Source organism: Physeter macrocephalus, unplaced genomic scaffold (assembly GCF_002837175.3).
Source record: "Physeter macrocephalus isolate SW-GA unplaced genomic scaffold, ASM283717v5 random_320, whole genome shotgun sequence".
In the NCBI taxonomy this organism is placed as follows: Eukaryota; Metazoa; Chordata; class Mammalia; order Artiodactyla; family Physeteridae; genus Physeter; species Physeter macrocephalus.
The window spans coordinates 9,299-30,326 of record NW_021145621.1 but is presented as its reverse complement, the minus strand read 5'-3'; the positions used below and the strand labels follow the sequence as shown (position 1 = coordinate 30,326).

Sequence of the window (21,028 nt, the reverse complement as noted above, 5' to 3'; positions counted from 1 at the left end):
AGGGGCTCTCGGTTCGCGCGTTCTGATTGGCTGGGCGAAGGAAGAAGCCACTTCCCGCCGCCGCCCGCTGCCGCCCGCGAGCTTGGGGATGGAGTACCGGAGCGGCACGGGCTCGGGAGCAAAGGGCCTGTGGCGACAGGTGAGAGGTCGGGGTCTCGGGACAGGGTGGCGCGAAGTCCGAGGCCGAGACCCAGGACGACCCTGGACCGGGCTCCCGGTTTCTCTGGCTTAGTTTCCCCAACTCTGAGAATCCGTCCTGACGAGCCGTTAACCTGGAGTCTGACAGACTGGATTTGGAATTTCGGACAAGCAATAGGTCCCCCCACTCCGAGCCTGAGTTTCCCCCCGCTAAGAAACGGGGATCACTGTAGTATATACTTAGCGCATAGTGCCGTTCTGGTCTCACGCTATGGAGGTAAAGCCTTAAATGGATGGTAGTTTTGCATTATTTATAAAAATCTAAAACGCGCACACGTACGCCCAGCAAGTCACGTTCTAGGACTCTGTCTTGTGGAGATCCTGACTTAAGTGTGCAAAAAAAAAAGGGGGGCGTATAACAGCTGTTTTCTGCAACCTGTTTGTAATTGTGAAACGTTAGAAACAGCCTAAATGTCCAGGAAAATGTTCCTTCCGGTCCATGATTTCATTTAAATTTCTGTCTTTAATAGTAGTAATAATAAAAGCTGGAACCAAGAACAGAGCCATTAATAAGTAACTATGAGTATTTGAGTGATTATGGTGTGCGAGACCATAAGTGTTTCCCTTGCATTATTTAATTTAACCTTCTCAAAACCCACTGAGGTAAGTACAGTTATTGTCCCCGTGTAACTTTTGAGGTTCATAGCTGTTTGGGTGAGTTAGCTAAGATGACATCACTGGGGAGTGTAAGAGCTGGATTTGAACCCAGATCTATTTGATGTGTCTAGCTGACTGCTATCCTGCACTGCTTTTTTGGGCACATAGCAAATGCTGATGGTAGCTGCCTTTTCTGTTATAATGGCGAGCTTGAACTAGGCATTCTCTAAGTTCTGGGGATCTTCCATCCTCTTTCTGGCTTTCCTTTTCAGGACTCCCAGGAGCCATGTTGTCAGAAGTCCTGCTAGTATCTGCTCCAGGGAAAGTCATCCTTCATGGAGAGCATGCCGTGGTCCATGGCAAGGTACAAGGCCCCTTGAGCCTTTGAGGATTAGGAACTGCTTTTACCTGATGCTAACCTTAAAAGAAGCTGAAAGGAAGCCTTGAGGCATAGCTTGGGAGTACCTCAGAGAGGAGGTCAGTTTCTCCCCAGCTGGGCAAAGAAAAGACAGGTCTTAGGCCCTCTGAAGGGCTTCTCTGGCCCACCCAGTAAGAGAGCAAAAAGATGACATGGAAAGCCCCGTGGGTGGAATGAGGAAGTGAGCTTCGGTGGAGAAGAGAAGAGGTTTAAGGACTAAACTCTGGGGAAAACGAATAGGATTCTGCAAAGGAGTCTGAGACATGCATTATCTCATTTACCTCTTACAACTACCCTCTGACGTTAAACTTTTATTATCCTATTTTGCAGATGTGGAAGCTGGGACTTAGGAGGGGATCGGTAACTTGATCAAGGTCCCGTACACCTCGGTAGAGCTAGGAGTTAACCTAAGTCTGCTTGAACCCAAAGCCATGCTTTTTCCACTCTTTCAAGCTGTCGTTTTTCATATTTTTAACTTATATTTATCTTTGAAAGCATGGTGATTATGGGGAAGCCATTCCTTGGTGTTGAGAACGTGTGAAGTTTTACGTGGGGAGGGCAAATATAAGTAGGTATTAACTCCTAATTGATTGGTAGTGGCTGTGCCTAGGCGTGTGGGAGAGGGTGCCAAGGTTGATTAGTAGTGTCTGCCAAGGGCATAGGTGAGAGTGGCCTGTGTGCTAATATTTGCCCGCTCTTCTCAGCTCATTGACAAGGGCCCCTTTTTCCCAAGACAGGAGCCATGCTTGTTGCCAACGACCCTCAGGCTAACTGCTTGTGCCCTTCGTTCTATAGGTGGCACTGGCTGTGGCCTTGAACTTGAGAACATTCCTCCGGCTTCAGCCCCACAGCAATGGGAAAGTGGGCCTCAACTTACCCAACATTGGCATCAAGCGGGCCTGGGTTGTGGCCAAGCTTCAGATGCTGGACACCAGCTTTCTGAGTAAGTGCAGGGAGCAGGAACCAGGTGCGAGAAGAGCCTGGGCCCTGAAGAGAAAGGGAAGGAGGACAGCTGGGTTGTCATCCCAGGCTGTCCCCTAGGGACCAAAAGCCAGCCACTCTGGAGGTGTTTTCTCTCCTGTCCCCATAAAAATAGCTTCCCTTATTTATTAATCTTTTTAAAATTTAAAAGCATAAAATGATGCACTGGGTCTATGTGAGCCGTTGGGACAGGTCATCAGGGCCTACTGTTGAGTGAAAAAACACAAAATGCAAAACAGCACGTATAGATTAAGTATCAGTGGGTATGTAAATGCAAAGAAGAGGCCTGGGAATATATATATCCACTGACAATGGTGATTAGTTATGTCTTGGAGGGTCCTACGGTCGGGGAGTGGACAAAGGCAGCCTCCCTTTTACAATGTTGTTTTAACAAAGAGAATGTTTTGGTGTTTTGTGTGATTGAAGATCGTTAAAAATAAAAGTAACTTATATTACTGGAAAATATGGTCAATGCTGAGACGTTGCCAGGAAAAAAAAAAATCCCCAATTATCACTGCCTCCCACTCCACCCCGCAGGACAACGCTAAGCATTTTGGTGTTCATCCTTCTGGGTTATTTCCTGTAGACCAGTAGTTTGATTGATTGAGATAGGGAGAGAGCTTGTTTTTTACCCAAAATTGGATCAAGCCACATAAACTTCTTTTTTCTTCTCTTTTTTTTTCCTTCTTTTTCTTTTTGTTTCTTTCTTTTTCTGTTTTCTTTTTCTTCTTTTTTTTTTTCCATATAAACTTCTTAGAAGCGTGTGGGATTTTTGCCTTCTTCAATATATTGGGGCTGTCTTCCCATGCCTATAAATAAAGGCCTCCATGCTCATCTTTGCTAGTGTTGGGACTGTTTTGTCCTCTCCTGAGCAGACGCGGTTTGCGCATCAGCGGAGTGACTGTCTGCAGCAAAGCTAGATCGTTAAAAATAAAAGTAACTTATATTACTGGAAAATATGGTCAATGCTGAGACGTTGCCAGGAAAAAAAAAAATCCCCAATTATCACTGCCTCCCACTCCACCCCGCAGGACAACGCTAAGCATTTTGGTGTTCATCCTTCTGGGTTATTTCCTGTAGACCAGTAGTTTGATTGATTGAGATAGGGAGAGAGCTTGTTTTTTACCCAAAATTGGATCAAGCCACATAAACTTCTTTTTTCTTCTCTTTTTTTTTCCTTCTTTTTCTTTTTGTTTCTTTCTTTTTCTGTTTTCTTTTTCTTCTTTTTTTTTTTCCATATAAACTTCTTAGAAGCGTGTGGGATTTTTGCCTTCTTCAATATATTGGGGCTGTCTTCCCATGCCTATAAATAAAGGCCTCCATGCTCATCTTTGCTAGTGTTGGGACTGTTTTGTCCTCTCCTGAGCAGACGCGGTTTGCGCATCAGCGGAGTGACTGTCTGCAGCAAAGCTGCGGTGTATTCTTCGCTCTCAGTGTCTCCTGTCTGGGCTGACGCCTTGTCCTTTGGAACAGTGTCTCCCAGCCAGGGTGGGCAAGTGAGACTCCTCCAGGGGCCCTTTCTTTTTTTAAAAAAAATTAACTAATTAATTAATTAATTATTTTTTTATTTTTTTATTTTTGGCTGCGTTGGGTCTTCGTTCCCGCGCGTGGGCTTTCTTTAGTTGCGGTGAACGGGGGCTACTTTTCATCGCGGCGCGCGGCGCGCGGGCTTCTCATTGCGGTGGCTTCTTTTGTTGTGGAGCACGGGCTCTAGGCACTCCGGCTTCAGTAGCTGTGGCTCGCGGGCTCTAGAGCGCAGGCTCAGTAGTTGTGGCGCACGGGCTTAGTTGCTCCGCAGCATGTGGGATCTTCCCGGACCAGGGCTCGAACCCGTGTCCCCTGCGTTGGCAGGTGGATTCTTAACCACTGCGCCACCAGGGAAGCCCTAGGAGCCTTTTCCAGACAGTTCCCTGTCCCCCATGAGAATCAGTCCACAGCTGGTCACTCAGCCACTCCCAAACCCTGCAGGGAAATGAAGGAAGAGTTGAAAACCCACAATTTCAAGCAAGCCTCAGTCCTGCCTTGAGATCCCCGGGGGAGGTTTTTGTTGCTGTTGTTTTAACAGTACAGATGGCTTCCTGGCCCTGCGCCTCTCCTATTGAGAATTGGTAGTGGTGGTAGGTGACCCGGCATGTATATTTGGGTGATTGCAGGGACAGCCTCAATTCATAGTCACTACTTTGGAGCAACCTGGTCCTTGCTCTGCATGCTACCCCAGGCCACTCAGCCTGGCCGGAAACATTCCATGAGAACTGGCTGCTGCTTCTGTATGTCAGTAGCATGGATTGAGCAGCCAGGTATAGCGGCACACGTCTCAGACCACCTGTCTGAGACTCCCTGTGTGAGCCTGGGAGGGTCACTTAATGTCTCTGAGCCCCTGTGAGCAGAGTCGTGATGCCTGGGAGGGTTGCTATGAGGATCCCGCAGGGTGGGAGGTGGGTGGAGGCTGTGATATAGAGTGTAGTCCATTCGCAAGGGCTCGTTAGGCTACTTCTCCAAGGAGACAAAGGGGATCTGAACCTTTTGGTGTCAAGTTTTCTACTAGGTTGCCAGGGTCTGCCATAGTTTTCTTCCAGTGTTTTTTTGTTCACTCCTAATAATCCTAAACATAGTGAACATTTGGGCATTTATGTGTCCTGGTTTTTTGTGCGTGTCCTGTTCTCACTAATTATGTTTTAGGAGAGGAAAATATTGGGGAAATAATACTGCCTTTGGTTTTGATTTTGTACCGTGGAGTTCAGGCCTAGGCTTTTGAGTGATTGTGTGTGCGTGTGTGTGCTTGTGTGTGTGTGTGTGCTTGTGTGTGTTTGAAAACTACTAGCAATTAAGCCCTTACTATGTGCCAGGAGCGGTGCTAAGGATACTCTGTACCTTATTTAAACAACCCTGGGAGGATGTACTGCTGTTATCTCTGTTTACCAAGGAGGGAAACTGAGGTGCAAATAGATTAAGTCACCTACTCAAGGTCACAGTAACTGGCACAGTCAGGGCCCAAACCCAAGTCCGCCTGCCTCCCAAGCCTGCAGTCCCCTGACATCCTCAGCTGTGGTGCTCGGACCCTGAGTCCATGTCCATCCAGATGCTGACTCCTGTGACTGCTCGGCCTTTTGTATCCTGGTGTCGATAAAAGCCCCGAGGCCCTCTCACCCACCCGCTTGCACTTGTTTGCCCATGTGACAGAGCAAGGTGACGTCACAGCACTCACCCCGGAGCAAGTGGAGAAGCTGAAGGAGGTGGCGGGCTTCCCGGAGGACTGTGCCGACCACGAGCACCTGGCTGTGCTGTCCTTCCTTTACTTGTACCTGTCCATCTGCCAGAGTCAGAGGTGTGTGCGCGGTCGGGGCAGGGAGTCCGGGTGCAGCCTACCCCGGAAACTGAGCCAGGGTGGCGGTAGTTTTGGCTGCTGGATGATGCACGGGCTCCTTCCCAGGCTCTGAATAACAGCAGCTGTCCTCGCCGCGTGCCAGGAGCCGTGCTAGACCCTATATGTATGGTCTGCTTTCAATATTTATGGCAACCCCATGAGAAGGACACTCTCCTCATTTTGCACAGGGAGAAACTGGGACCCAGAGAAATAGACATTCAGGGCCACACAGCTACTTAGTAAGTGGTGAGAGCTGGGAAATCATCTTACTTCCCTTCAGTGTCAACGCCTGCCTTTTTAACCCCACACTGCCTCCTCTGGCCTCTTCGATTCAACCAAAGCCAGATTCCATTCTCAGATCCGCTGTGTGTCTTCTTCAAGCCATGCCCAGAGAGGCACCCTTGTTCCACATCCCACAGGCTCCAGGGGAACTCCGTGATTAGCAGAGTGAAGCCTGTGTTATGATAAGATCTGGGTTGTCTGCTCTCTCGGGAAAGCCGGCTCCTAGAGGGGGACATTCCTGCTGAGGCGGTATCACATGGTGACAGAGGGCACGGGCTGAGGGTCAGACGGCGTTGGTTCACACCCCAGCGCGACCATTTCCTAGCTCGTGTGAGGTTCTTACCCTTCCTGAGCCTCAGCTTCCTCATCTGTAAAATGGGGGTGGTAATAGCACCTACCTCTTAGGGTTCCTGTGAAGTTAAATGAGTTCATTTACTTAAAGTGTTTGATTCAGAGCCTAGCACGTAGCTTGATAAATGTTAGCTATTATTGTTATCACCTTCCTCAGAAGAACTCTCAGAGGATTAGAAACATTATACCTGAAATGGGCCTAGCACTGTAACTGGCACACAGTGCGTGTTCATTGTGATTTGTGGGCCAGAACCTGAAGGGAAAGCCTCGAGGCGCAGCCCTTCACTCGTGCAGCAGATGCTGGCTAAGCGGCCACTGGGCCCGGGCGCTGCGCTGCAGACACATTCAATCGCGTCTTGACACTTGCTGTCCAGTGCCGGGGTTTTCACCTTGAGAGGGGCGTGTCCCCTTCCGGGGTGAGGGCGGGGGACACATTCCAGAATCTGATGTGGGTGGGGTGGGCATGTGCAGTTTGAAAAGACAGATTCAGTCTTACAATGTTATATTTGGAAAACGGGAAGAGTGCTTAATGGAAATGATAGAACCTGACATTTGACGGTTCTCGCTGGGGGAAAGTAGAGGTAAGATGCAGCGATTGGGAACTCTGCACTGATCCAGAGCAAGCCTGTGTTACACGCGGCTGGGAAACGCTGTCCGGCGGGAGAGACATCCCATGAACGCAGTATCAGCGCCCACGGGGGTCATTTGAGGACGGTCTTGCAGGATGGGTCAGAATTCCCCTGGGGGAGGAAGGGGTGCAGAGCTGCCCTGGGCAGAGGGCGGGGCCGGGAAGAGCCTTGCTTGTGTGGGGAGCAGGAAGGGGTTTACAGGAATGGTCGGTGGATTGTGAGGCACTTTTAGGAAGAGCTCCGGTTGGACAACAACATAGTGACTTAAACCATCCTCTCTCTATTTTCAAGTTGTTTGATTCACCATGAGTTCCTGCCATCCAACAGGGGTGCCTTTGGGGTTGGGAGATCTCCCCGAGGTCAGAAAACTGGGCCAGACGCTTAGAGTCAGGCCCTGCCCGTGTCCAGTCCTGGGTCTGGGCCGCCGGTTCAGCGCTGGCCCCTCACGGCCCTTCAGGAGAGTCACGCTCTGCTGCCTGCTGTGTTTCAGAGCCCTGCCCAGCCTGGATGTCACCGTGTGGTCGGAGCTGCCCACCGGGGCCGGCCTCGGCTCCAGTGCCGCCTACTCCGTGTGTTTGGCGGCTGCCCTCCTGACTGCGTGCGAGGAGATCCCAAACCCGCTGAAGGATGGCGAGGCCGCCAGCAGGTAATCAGGCCCTTGCCTCGCTCCTTGTCCTTCCTGGGCTCCGCACCCCGCGCCGAGAGGAGAGAGGTGTCCCTTGGCCACATTACAGCTGAGGACGCTGGGGGACAGGGCAGCCACACAGCTAGTGATGGCAGAGCAAGATCTGGACCCGGCAGTCTGAATCCAGAGCCTGAGCTCTTTGCCCCCAACCCGCCACCCCTCCTTGCCTCCTTTGGGTTCAGGTGCCCGTGATTTGGTAGAAAGAGGCTGAGCCTGGATGTAGAGGGCAATGGATCAGAGGAGCCATCCGGCCCCCCTGCCATCGACTCGCTGAGGGACCTTGGCCAGCCTGCTGCCCCCCACCCCACCCTGGGAGCCTCACTCGGTGCCCTTTTCTGTAAATGGCGATACGGATACCCGGCGGGTGTTGCCAGCTGGTACCAAATGGTTATGAAAAGCAGTGTAATGTGCTGAGAGATAAACATAGGAGGAGTGTCCGTCAGGTCAGGGCGTCTCCCCTCCCACGGGTCCTCGACCCGCAAGGTTGCAGTGTCTCCTCCGCGGCTTATTGTAAGTCACTGAGGCTTGTCCAGACAGGGCTGCCGGTGGATTGTTTCTGTTACTTGGGGAAACTTGAGAAACCGGCCCGAGCGCAGATAATGCAGTTTGCCCTGGGAGTTGGGGATGAGGCCCCAGCATCCAGCCTGGCAGCTTCTTGGTGACGCCTGCCCTGGGCCCTCATGGCTCCGGGGAGCCCTCCCGCCGGGGGGCCTTATGTACCAGCCAGCTGGGCCCAGCTGTGCTGTGTCGGGGTCTCTGCTGGCTAAGCCCGGAGGTCGCTTTGGTCCCCGTGGCCACAGCAAGTGTGGGGCTGTTGATGTGATCCCGGTCCAGATTCCCCAGGGCTGCTCGGAAGGGCTCGTGTGCTGGAGAGAGGCTGGGGCGGGGTGCGGGGAGGAGGGGCCCGCGGAGGTGGCCGTGGGAAGCATCCGGCAGGTAATGATTACACCTGCAGGGGATGCAAGGCGGCTATTCTCCGGAATGGTTTTCAGGAATCTCAGGTTTGCCAGTTAACTAGCTTCTCTCTGGGGCTCCATTTCCTCATCTGAAAGTGAGGGGCAGCACCTGTGATCCCTTGGGTGGGGGGAGCTTCCAGCTTTGACATGTGCTGATCCTGAGATAAGATGGTGACTCGGGACGGAGGCTTCAAGACAGCCGCTCATTACTGTGTGCTGATCACTGATTCTAGCCCAGAGCAGTGAAGGCCGTGTTGCCCCGCGTGTCCCAAATAGACACCTGCCCACAGGCCGGCCAACTGGCTCTGCCTTTCAAAGGATATGGGTGGCTGTGTGTGCGTGCGTGCATGTACACGCCTGCGGGTGAACCAGTGTCCAGTGTGCATGTGGGTGTGGTCTTTCTCGTGCTGCTTCCTTCCACCCAGTTCTCCCACCTCCCCTGAAGACCCGTCATTCCTTCTCAGAAGCTGTGAAGAGAGCAGCCCCACCCGCCCTGCCCCCCAGCATTTCCCAGTCGGAAGGAAGACTCGAGTTTGCAGAGCGGGCCAGGCCCTGGGCTATGTTCAGCTACCCCTTCCCCACCTCGCTGGCTTGCTCGCTCACTTTTCGGTCCTGGAAAGGGCCAGTTCTTGTCCAGTTCCAGGCGTAACACAGGCTGCACGGCCTCGGGCTGGACTGCTCTCCCGCTGTGTCTTGCCTCACTGACCCACCTTGTCCGTCAGCCCCTCCATTCAGAACAGGGTGTGCCGCGTCCAGCCGGCATCGCACTTCGCAGAGGCTGTAGTTAAGTTCTGGTGGCTTCCTGACATCTGCTCTGTATTAGACTCCAGGCTGCAAGCAGTTAAGGACCACGTCCTTAACTTAACACAGACCACGTCTGTGTGGGCTTAGTCACAGGCACTTAGTAGATGCTCAATAAATATTGGACAAGTGAGTGAGTCTCGTCAGCACCAAAAAGGTCAGTAGTTAATGAGCTCAGGCTTCCATTAGCAGATGTGGTTCTGATGTCGCAGCGAGTGGTACTGTGATCTGAGCCTCGGTGTCCTCTGCTGTAAGAAAGGGGATGGTAATTGTACCTTCCCTTTTGAGTTATTGTGATTGTGAGGATTACAGATGGTCCGTTAGAGAAAGCCATTAGCGCAGTGCTCGGCCCTGGGTAATCAGTAGCTTTGAGCAGTGTTAAGTCACTATGAATCATAGCCTCACAACCACCGTGTGAGTCTCAGGTCCCTAAAATCCTCATCTGACAGGTGAGGAAAGAGACTCAGAGGGGGTGATTGACTTGCCCAAGGCTCCACAGCAATGGAGTGGGTGGACCAGGCTTGGAGCGACTCCAGGTGCCGTGATCCCAGGTGGCCTCTTTTTCCGGAGCACATACTCTCCCCTGGGCATTTTACAAAGCACCTGTGTGTTTTTCCATCCCACAAAATCCTCTGTGAGGTAGACATCTTTATCCCTATTTCCCAGATGAAAACACTGAGGGTCGGAGGTGACGCAGTTGCTCAGGGACGCCCAGTGAGTCAGCGGCGGGATGGGGTTCACACCAGCTCCCTGCTTGATTCCCAGCTCAGCTGCACAAGCCCCAGTGGCTTCTGCCGTTTCATGGTGCGGGGACTCGACAGAAAGGAAACAAGAGCTGAGAGAGAAGGTAGGGCAGTGGGGCTGAGCACTTGCCCTCGTTCGATACTCACGTTTTGGGTCTGTTCACTTAAACCGTCACTGAGTCCGCATCCCTTCTGGGGAGGCACCGTGGCCGCGGGCTGGGGAGGGATCCAGAGATGACCCACATTCCACACCCCTGCGCTGAGCCTGTGAGGAGGGAGGAGTTACCATCCTACAGAGGAGGAGAGTGAGGCTCAGAGAGGGCAGGCAAGGGGCCCAGAGTCACTCAGCTCGTAAGAGGCAAAAAGCAGGATCCCGTGAGCTCAGAGCCTTGGCTCTTTTCACCGCACCAGGCAAAAAGGCATGCTTTAGGGCGTGCTCTTTAGCCGGAGAGGTTCAGAATTGTTTATTTTTCTCTTCTTTCTGAGTTCGGGGGCCCAAGCCCCTTTGCCTTTTGGTCTCCAGCAAGCCCAGCCTGTGACGCCTGCCCTCTGCTGCCCTCGGTGACCCCCAGCCCCCTATTCACCACCATGGACAGTAAAGACGAATCTCTGTGTCTCCTTCAGGTGGACTGAGGAGAGCTTGGAGCTAATTAACAAGTGGGCCTTCCAGGGGGAGAGGGTGATTCATGGGAACCCCTCCGGAGTGGACAACGCTGTCAGCACCTGGGGTAGGTGCTGCCTCGGGCCTGTGTTCTTTATTTTTATTCTTTTAGAAATTCTTAGGACAAGCGTAGCTGCCCGGGCTCTGTGGGTTGGGGATGAGCAGCGTCAGTGGAGCCTGAGGAAGATGGCATTTTCCTGGTGGGAGGGGAACGGGGGGCGGCGTCTCAGCGCCTCGCACCACCTGGATCCAAATCTTGGGGGGTGGGCCAGGGCCTGGGAAGCTGCGGTTTCAGTGGGACCCCCAGCGCCAGGGGTCCAGATGGTGAAGCTGTGGAACCATTGCTGTGGGGTCTGCAGACCACACCAGCTGGGCTCCCCTCTGGTGAGGATGCCTGCTGTGGTCCCACCTCCACCCCATCGCCGTGCAGCCCGTCGGAGGGAAGCTGGACGCCTGGATGTAAGGGAGGGACCGCAAGTCCTGGGCGCAGAGCGCCTTCGCGCCCTCCTGGGCCTTTGCTGCCTGAAGCTGAGGTGCCTGGTTACGGGGTTGAGTCTAGTTACAGTGACACTCTACCCCTACCCCAAACCCAGCCCCTTTCCCAGGAGGCACGGGTACGGAGCTTTTCCTACGACTCTGACCCACTCTTACTTCTCTTTAGGAGGAGGGCTCCGATACCAGAAAGGGAAGATTTCATCCTTAAAGAGGTAATTCTGGGGGAGCCGCAGCTTCCGTGTCTGGCAGGGAAGGGGGAGCCCCATTTCTTTGGGAAGGAGTGAGGGGCACGTGCCCCTGGGCGTCCCCTCCCCTGTGTGGTCCCACAGGGCGTGGGCCGTGAGGAAGCCTGCTCTTTCCTCTCCACTTCAGCTCTTTTTTTTTTTGGGCTGCGCCGCGTGCCTTGTGGGATCTTAGTTCCCTGACCAGGGAGAATTGAACCCTGGCCCTCAGCAGCGAGAGCGCAGAGTCCTAACCACCAGACTGCCAGAGAGTTCCCCACTTTAGCTGTTAAATTGCCGAGAGATCAGAGGGGGAGGTCATGCGAGGCTGCGCCATTCCGCTTCCAGGAAGTGGCTCTTTCCCCAGACCTTCATTCGGTTACCTGTTCATCCGTCCATTTGTTCAGTAAACAAGAACTGATACCTTCCTGTGTTCCAGATGACACTGCATTAGTGTCTAGGGGTATAAAGATGAATCTCGGACATAGTCCTGGGTGGTTAGGGACAGACATACACACACAAGCCACCAGAAGACAAAGTGGGAGTTGCCATAGTGATGGCACCATGGCCGAGCAAGACTGGAGCCCGCAGCAGGCTCGTGGGAGTCTGAGTGGAAGGGACATTTAGCAACTTTCAGCTTGTTTTATATTTCCTTCCGCCCTCCCGCCGGAAGCCTTGGAATTACAGACAGCCTATTAAATTCCAACACCCTCTGTTCTGTTTGCACTCAGTGTGGAAACGTCAGCGGCAGGAGTGAAGCCCGTGGCCGGCAGGAGCAGGTGCCTCCTGGCTTTTCCCTGAGCCCTCCGTCAAGTTGCGGGGGCGGTGGTTGTCCCAGGGTGCTCTGCCGCCTCGGGGCGCCTTTCCACGCTCTGAGGGTCCCAGGGCTCCCTGTCACCTTCTGCAGCCAGGGTGGTCTTCTTGGCAGCTGGACAGCAGGTCCCGGCCCTCTGCCTCTGCCAGCTGGGCCACTCCATTCGGGGCTCAGTGACCTGGCAGGCCATGCTGCGGACTCCTGCCTGCACCTCTGGCATCTCCCCACCCCTGCTCTGTCAGCTTTTGGGAGCCAAGCCTTCCTTCCCGAGGCCCCACATCAGTGTTTCTTTAGCCTCAGCGCTGCGGACATTTGGGGCTGGAGAACCCCTTGCGGTGGGGGCGGTCCTGGGCAGCATGGGGTGTTTAGTAGCATCCCTGGGCTCTGCCCCCCGGATGCCCGTAGCACCTCCCCTGTCTCCCAGTGTGACAACCAAAGATAGCTCCAGACATTGCCACCTGTCCCCTGGAGGGCAAGTCCCCCTGGGTGACAAGCACTGCTCCACACAAAGGAGGGAGCGGAGCCATTTAGGAGCTCGGAACAGCTTCCTCCGGCTGCTTGTGGAAGGGGGGGCCTTGTGCCCAGGTCGCGGCTGGCCCTGCCGGGTGGACCGAATCCACGTGCAGTGAGAGCAGGAGCGAAGGCGGGATGCAGAGGTTTGTGGGCCCGGGCCTGCCCTCGGCCCACGGGCTTTTAGAGGAGGCGGTCGTGACTGTGATCCTCGGCACACAGGTGTCCTCGGGCTTCTGAAGCTGCTGGGGATGACAGAGTCAGGCTGCAGATCCGGGGAGTCCTTCACGGGGCAGGGGCAGGTCATTCACTCTGTTTCCTGCGAGCCTGTTGTATACTAAGCCCTGAACTGGGCCTTGGGGACAGAAGATCAATGCAGATGTGGCCGGGCACATGCATGGCCTATGGGGGGAATTAAGAGCCGAGCGCCGGAGGGTCTCCCAGGCACGGGGAGGCGTGGGGAGAGGCCCCAAGGTGTGCACAGTGGCTGGTGGTGGTGGCGAGGTGGTGGCAGATTCTCTGGGGTCCACAGGCTCAAGTTTGAGCCCAGCTCTGCCATTTGCCTGCTGGGGGCCCTTAGGTGAGTCACTTCTCCTGAGGCCTCTGTCTTCTCATTTATGTAATAGGGATCCTGGGCATAAAGTCAGAAACGGTATCTATCAAGTGCTTATTCACTCCTTCCTGACCAAATTCATTCATCCAGTCTACAAATATCTCTGAACAACTACTGGGTGCTGGGGTCTCAGCAGGGAACCCAAAGTCCCGCCTTCACGGAGCTCCCACTTTGTGGGAGGACAACCCACAGACAGATGTCTCTGTAAGAGCCCGGCAAGCCATCCCCACGGCCTTAGGACACATAAAGCAGAGTGAGGGCCGGAACGTGAAGGAGGGAGTTGGACAGGCTCATCAAGGGAAGCCTCTAACCAGACGGCATTTGAGCAGAGCTGCCGAGGCCGGGGCAGGTCCCCGGAGGAGGAGATGCACGTGCAAAGGCCCTGAGGCAGGAGTGTTCCTGGCATGCTTAGCAGCAGCCAGGAGACCAAGGTGGCTGAGTGGAGTGAGCTCCAAGGGAGGGCAGAGATGAGATGAGGCTGAGGACATAGCCAGGCCCAGATCACTTACAGGGCATAGCCCCAGGTGGTGGTCAGTGGATGTCATAGGAGCCTGAGTTTTGTGGGGCCCGCAGGGCTAGCAGCAGGTTGCAGAGGACTTTATCTGAGAAAGATGAAAATGTGATACCCAATGTTCTCCCACCCCGATGGATGGTGACACAGAGCGACCGACCTTTGCTGCTGGCTACAGGGCGCTGCGGCGAGCAGATGGCAGGTTCTCTGAGAAGCCAGGAGGCCAGACTCCACATTAATCCCGCCAATGGCTTAAAGAGGAGCCCTTGCACCCCAGACCACGCCTGGTGCTTCTCAAAAAAAAAAAAAAAAAAAAAAAGCATTGTTTGCGGAGAGGATCAAGACGCGACCTCCCAGAATGCTGCCCTTTTGAGGAACGGCTTGTCTTTAAAGGGAAGAGAAAAGCCAAATAGAATGTTCATTGTTTGTAAAGTTAAAAAAAAAATAAGCCGGTCTCCAAGGCTGAGAATCGATATTAATTTCATGGGCTTATGAGCGGTGAGATCAAGCAGGTTTCTGACAGCCTTTTCCAGCCCTGTTGGATTTTACAATCTTGATCTGTGAAAAGAAAAGCGAATAAACGTATCAGGGGCCTGTCCGTCTCCAGCTATCTCTGGCTAGAGCTCATCCAAATTCTCCACGCTCTGTCCCTGGCCTTGGAGCAGTGCTCTGAAAGGCAGGTTGGGATGACAAGAAACAGTGGCTTAAGTCCCCAAAGACAGCCAACCACAAGGACAATTGGGGTTGTGGCTTTAGGAGGGATTAGAAAGCCCAGAGGGCAGATGAGGACAATGGGGTTGTGCTGGAGAGCCGGCTGACCGTGGCCACCCCAGGCCCCCCATTCTCCTACCTGGGGGTGACTGACTTCCTCTAACCACACCTGGTATCATACCAGGATCACCGGTCTGGGCACCGTCGAGGCAGGGCAAGAACTGGCTCAGAGCGCTGGGACCCTGACTCTCCCATAAGGCTGCCCTCCCCTTGCATTCCTGTGCCCACGGGAGCATCCTTCCCCATGCCGCCTCCGTGACCCATCCCTGGTCCTGTGGCTTTTTCTTTTTGAATCTCCAGCACCCTCCTCTCCAGCTCCCTGGGGTGGCCCACAGGACAGAACCTCAGCCCCTTCTTGTACCCTTTGAACTTCTAACTCCGTGCATGCCAGGCCCTCCATGTGCATGTTCGCTCGAGGTTGAATGAATGAATGAGTGAGTCACAAGCCAAAGGAAAATGTCCGTCCGCCCAGGGGCCAAAGCAGGGAAGCAGCTGTAGGCGGTGGTGGGCACCCCGGGGTGGGCGTCAGGAACCCATGCTCCCTGGACCTGTCTCCGGCCTGCCGTTGACGTCACCTCCCCGGGCCTCTGCTTCCTGCACTGGGTCAGGGTGGGGCGGAGTACAGGCGGGCCCCCAGCCCTGACCCAGCTGCCCCGTCCTGGGCTGCCCGTGGACCCTCTTCACCACACAGGCCGCCAGCTCTGAAGATCCTGCTGATCAACACCAAAGTCCCTCGCAGCACCAAGGCCCTGGTGGCCGGCGTCCGGAGCAGGCTGCTGAAGGTGCTGCTGGTTCCACTCCCGGGCGGGCTCCCGGCAGGGCCACAGCACTCACGTTTGGGTGTCCAAGCCCTCCCTCTGCCTCGTGGGTTAGTGGAGGGGGGTGGGGTGGAGGGGACCTGGGAAGGTGCCGTCTGTCCATACCCCCGCCGGGAGGCAGAACAGGCATTGTTAGACGTGCTGGCTTTGCACTGAGAACCCCCGCTTGGGTCAAGGGTGGCTGGACAAGGCGGGGACCAGGCCAGAAGGAGAGGGGGTTTCCTTAGAGGGGGGGTGTGGGCCCTGGGGACATCTCCTCCCCCTGCCCTGGTGCTGGAGCGGCTGTCCAGTGTCTGCCAGCCCTCAGGCCTCATGGGCCCTCTATCCCTTTCCCTGCAGTTCCCAGAGATCGTGGCCCCCCTCCTGACCTCCATAGACGCCATTTCCCTGGAGTGCGAGCGGGTGCTGGGGGAGATGGCGGCGGCCCCGGCCCCAGAGCACTACCTCGTGTTGGAGGTAAGAGCCCGCCTGCAGGATCGGGGTCCCTCACCCACGGCGCTGTCCCAGGCAGGGGCTCCCCATCTGCGCTCAGAATCCCTGGGAGCTAAAACACGGAAGCCGGGCCTGGGCACCCATGTGTGCACCCGTGAGCAAGCGTGCCTTCTTTTGAAGCCTCTTCCCGGGTGATTCGGAATAATCAAGTGAACACACAGACAGCACTGAGGGCAGTGCCTGGCGTGTGCTAAGTACGACGGGCCAGGTTTGGGATCATGCATGTAAGGACACAGTCCTCCATAGGTCCAGGAGCAATTTCTCCCCTGGCTGCTTCTTTCCCGTGATGTTTGCTAAGGGAATCTATTCATGCAGTAACTGTTTCTCACCTCCATGCTATGGATCAGACATGGTCTAAAATTGTTCTCTCGCTGTTAATACTCCAGCCACCACCCTGTTCCTAATTCTAGTGTAGAGGTTGAGACCTCACGCTTTGGATTTCCTGGGGCCCAGGTCTGAATCGTGGCCTCACTGGAGTGTCTTAAGAGTGCAGTGAGGCCCTCTGGGTAACACACGAGCACAGTGCCTGATGAACCACCAGCTCAGCCAGAGGGCCCGGGCTCATTCCCAGACCCGGTCCATCTGGCCCAGTGAATGGACTGCATTAAAAAGCCATCTGGGGCTTCCCTGGTGGCGCAGTGGTTGAGAATCCGCCTGCCGATGCAGGGAACACGGGTTCGTGCCCCGGTCCGGGAAGATCCCACATGCCACAGAGCGGCTGGGCCCGTGAGCCATGGCCGCTGAGCCTGCGCGTCCGGAGCCTGTGCTCCGCGATGGGAGAGGCCACAACAGTGAGAGGCCCGCGTACCACAAAAAAAAAAAAAAAAAAAAAAAAAAAAAAGCCATCTGGCTTCCCTGCAAGAATCAGAAGATCCGGCAGCCCCATCTGACATAGCTGTGTGGCAGCGGTCAGCTGGAGGTGCCCAGGGGACCCCCTGGAGAGTGGCCCTGGGGTCTCCATTTCTCCGTAGTCCCCACCACTCCCTAAGTATTACCCACAGCCGCTATACTCTTTGCCTGGTGCCTCCCTGTCCCGCTGTAGGCATTTGAGTCTGCAGCCCCTGTAATGAGTGGGAACTGCTACTCTCCCAGGTCTCTTCACAAATGATTCCTCACTTAGTCCTGCAACAACCTACCTGTGAAGTGGATAAGTTACCACCCTTTTACAGATACAAAAACCAAGAACTAAAGAGAATGACTTTCTCTGAGGTTTTCCAACTAGTGAGTGGCCCTGAGCTGGGAGTCACTGACTTATTTGTTTATTCCTTTAGTCAACAATTTTTTTTTTTTTTTAATTTTTGGCCTCGTCGCACGGCTTGCAGGATCTTAGTTCCCTGACCAGGGATTGAACCTGGGCCACGACAGTGAAAGCGTCGAGTTCTAACCGCTGGACCGCCAGGGAATTCCCAACAAATTTTTAATGAGTATCTACTACAGGCCCGGTGTAGGGACTCCATCTAATTCATTTCTGGGCTTTTGCCCTCATTCCCAATTCCTTTCACGTAGAAAGGAAGGGAACACAGTCCTCCCGAGTAGGAAATTAATAATGATGGAGTGCTGCCTAAAATACACCCCGTTGAGCCCCTGGAGAATGCCTCAGAACAGCACGTCGATTATACATCGTGTATATTTTTGGCTTCGGCAGCCGCCGAAATGTGCAACTCGCCTCCTGGACAGCTCTGCGCTCAAGCCAGCGAGCTGTTCTCCTGTGTCACAGCCTGTCATCTGATCCTTGACAGATTTTGGATCAGAATGTGACAGGTGTCTGGAACCTGCCTTGGCAACGTGACACCTGGTGCTCAGGCGCAGAGAGAGGCCCCCAGAAGTTTTCCCTCCCATCCAGCCCTCGGGGCCGGTGAAAGGCACCCGAGGCTGCCACCGGGCCATCACGCCTGTCTGCTCGTTTGTCAAAAGTACTGGGGTGTGTGAGGCGGGCTGCGGGGGGGAGGCAGACCCGACCCTGCCCGACTGCTCCAGGCAGGAGAACCAGGTGGGCCTCGGCAGACAGCCCTGTGATTGGCAACCCTAATGGCACACAGGCGCTCCCAGGACCCCGGAGCAGAGCTGCATGCTGTCAAGCCACACACGGCAAGAAGTGGGTGGCGGGAGGGATGCCAGGGGTGCTCTCAGAGGCAGGGTAGATGCACGCTTCGCATCAGGCAGACCCGGCTTCCCGTGCCAGCTCAGTACCTTATTAGCTCAGTGACCTTAGGCAAATCACTTTCTCCTCTGAGCCTCAGTTTTCCCCTTTGAAAAATGGGGATGATGGTAATGCAACCATAAAAGTACTAACAGCAGCTGATGTTTGCCAAGCACTTACCCCGTTCCAGGCATCGTGTGAAAGATACCTCATTTCATCCTCACAGCAATGAGGCAGATACTCTTAGAATCCCTGGTTTACAAGGGGGAAAACTGAGGCTCAGCGTGAAAGACCTCTTCCCAAGACACACGACCAAGAAGTGGCAGAGCTGGGACCCAAACCCAGGCCCCTCTGCCTCCAGATCCCACATTTGTAACTTCCCTGCGGACCGGAGCTCATCCTCAGAGCCTCAGCATCTAGCAGGGTGCCAGCAGCATGTTGAAGGGATTTGCCAGACACCGGTGGAATAAATGAAATGTAAATAGGGAACGCCTGGCAGTGGGGGTTGTTAGCTTTGTTATTTCATCAACCTGCATCTTGTTTGATCTGCAGGAGGGCAGGAATTTTATTATGCATAATCAAAGAAACCTGAGCAAACATTTAGCAATTTCCCCCACTTGTGACCTTGTTAGAGCTACAAACCTGTTCTTATTCTGAAAATCGGTACCTCAGGGAGCTGTAGGATGGCATATTACTTGAGACTTCTTTTCCTGCAAACTACAGAAAGCCATCTTTAGCAGAAAAGGAATTTATTGGCTTATAACTGAGACGACCAGAGGGGGCAGCTTCAGGCATAGCTGGATCCAGGGGCCAAAGATCTAGTCTGAAATCTCTCTCCATCTTCTCTGTAATCTCTGACCATGTGCACGGAGGATAACTCTGGCGGCCTACCTCTGAAGTCAACCAGTTTTAGCAGCTTCCAAGGCAAGAGGCAGAGTAAACCCTGGGAGGGATCTCATTGACCCAGCTGGGGTCACAAGCCTGATCAGTCCCCATGGCCAGAGCCTTCTGTGGCCAGGCCTGGGACATGTGCTCACCACCAGCTCCATCCCAGCCCCATGGGACGTCCTGCAGGAAGGAGAGGTTCTTTTATCAATGGAGAGGGACAGTGTGCCGGGTAGTCAGAGCCATTTGCGTTCCCAAACCAGCAGCTGTCACGTGGACAGGGCGGACACAGGACCTCGACCTCAGGCAGGCCAAGCAGGAACAGAGACCTCTCTCCCTCAGGAGCTCATCGACATGAACCAGCACCATCTGAATGCCCTCGGTGTGGGCCATGCCTCGCTGGACCGGCTGTGCCAGGTGACCATGGCCTATGGACTGCACAGCAAGCTCACTGGCGCGGGCGGCGGGGGCTGTGGCATCACGCTTCTCAGGCCAGGTACCCAGGGGATGGGCAGGGTTCCACCTGGGCAGTTCCCTTGGGAGAAAGAAGAGGCCTCTGAACAGTCTCAGCTCTGCTATATGGCCTTGGTCAAGTGAATTAACCTCTCTGGGCCTTTGTTGCCACATTGGTAAAATAAGGATGCTAACGATCTAGTTTATGTAAGATTGTTGCCTAGATTCAAGGAGGAAAAATGCATTTAGAGAGGCTGGTGCCAGGCTTGTTCCTACCACCTCCTTACCTGCCAAGCCTCCCACAAGCTTGAGAAATAACCAGGACATTGTCACCACCAACCCTACCAGCCTTGCATCCCCTGCTGTCACCTCTTGATGGGGCCACGATGTGGACTGACCTTGCTACAAAAGAAAGGGGTCTCTTTCCTCTTAGTCTCTGGGGAAAGAGCAGGGCCGAGGATGAGGAACGGGCTTATAGCAGCCCCTGTGTTGGGGTGGGAGTCACTGCTCCTTTTGGTTTCCTTTCTCTCCATCTCCCCCTCTTGGCCTCCTCCTCCTTCCTTTTCTTGTCCTGCTTTTCCCCTTTGCTTTGCTGTAAGCCCTCAGTGGCCCACAGAGGCCCCCTCCGCCTCAGTGGGACTCCCAGGCCTCAGGGAGTCACCGTGTCCTAACCTCAGGAGGCCTTGACTGTGGGGACCTAGTTCAGGCAGCGATGACGATGGCGAGAGGACATTTCTTGAGCGTGTGCGGTGTACCAGGCGCTGTGCCAGGCTCTCTACCTGCATTAGCCCATGCCAGCCTCACCGTGACCCTTTAGGGGTAGGTCTCATTATTAGCCCCTTTCCCAGATGAGGAGACTGAGGCTCAGAGAGGGGAAGTCATTTGTCTGAGGCCCCACGGCTGAGCCAAGGCCAGGTGCATATGACTCGGGATCCACAACCCTCCCGGGGAGGGTGCCAGGCTCGGCATACCAACAGGAAGACCGGCCCCTGGGCCTGTGCCGTGAGCGGAGACAAACATTCTCCAAGGGAGTGGACGGTTGTCACGGGTGACCTGCTGCCCTTCCTCCCCACAGATCTGGAGCAGCCAGAGGTGGAGGCCATGAAGCAGGCGCTGACCAGCTGTGGGTTTGACTGCTGGGAAACCAGCATCGGTGCCCCTGGTGTCTCCATCCACACGGCCGCCTCCCTGGATGCCCCTGTCCGGCAAGCCCTGGATGGCCTCTGAGACGAAACCACCCCGCCACGAAGCCCCTTCCTGGATTATTCTGGGCACTGGAGTTGGCCTCTGTGCTGGCCAGTGGGCACCCAGCTCCTGACGCTGACCGGGAGGCCCCCAGCCCCTCTGTGACGCCCCTCCCACTGGCCATGCCCCCCAGTCCCCGGAGTGAGTCAGGCGGTCCAGAAGTCATGTCTGTGTTCTACAGTGTTCTCTGGAGCCGGCGGGCAGTGGGGCCATGTGGAGTCCTCTGAGACTCAAGGGCCTCTTTCCTGTCCTCCCGGAAGCACCCACAGACCCACAAATTCCCTGGCAGAGCTGCTTGGATCTGAGATGCAGGGGTCTGGTTCCCAGAGCAGCGGGCCTTCTCCCTCCCTCCACCTCTGCTCACCTCCCCCGGGAAGCCTTCCCAGGCTGTTCT

At 54.8% G+C, this 21,028-nt stretch overlaps 1 protein-coding gene across 8 annotated transcripts; it reads left to right on the top strand.

Annotated features, from left to right (window-relative positions):
* The first annotated feature begins 52 nt into the window (after nt 1-52).
* MVK (mevalonate kinase) lies at nt 53-20,776 on the top strand. Of its 8 annotated transcripts, none has more exons than XM_028485206.2 (12): nt 57-139; nt 1,068-1,159; nt 2,009-2,156; nt 5,375-5,519; nt 7,311-7,466; nt 10,630-10,733; nt 11,328-11,373; nt 12,114-12,161; nt 15,293-15,383; nt 15,759-15,875; nt 19,279-19,432; nt 20,465-20,776. In XM_028485206.2, exons 2-12 carry the CDS (start codon nt 1,082-1,084, stop codon nt 20,614-20,616), a joined length of 1,239 nt encoding a protein of 412 aa, XP_028341007.1. In that variant the 5' UTR covers nt 57-139; nt 1,068-1,081; the 3' UTR covers nt 20,617-20,776. The 8 variants fall into 8 exon arrangements, with proteins under 8 accessions (XP_007115657.2, XP_028341007.1, XP_028341009.1 ...); XM_028485208.2 differs by having other exon boundaries at nt 19,203-19,353; XM_028485207.2 differs by having other exon boundaries at nt 19,200-19,353.
* The last annotated feature ends 252 nt before the right edge of the window (nt 20,777-21,028 follow it).

Coding starts and splice junctions, on each gene's coding strand:
- MVK (XM_028485206.2), top strand. CDS start 1,082: ATGTTGTCAGAAGTCCTGCTAGTATCTGCTCCAGGGAAAGTCATCCTT. Junction 7,467..10,629: donor GATGGCGAGGCCGCCAGCAG/GTAATCAGGCCC, acceptor TGTCTCCTTCAG/GTGGACTGAGGAGAGCTTGG. Junction 19,433..20,464: donor CATCACGCTTCTCAGGCCAG/GTACCCAGGGGA, acceptor TCCTCCCCACAG/ATCTGGAGCAGCCAGAGGTG.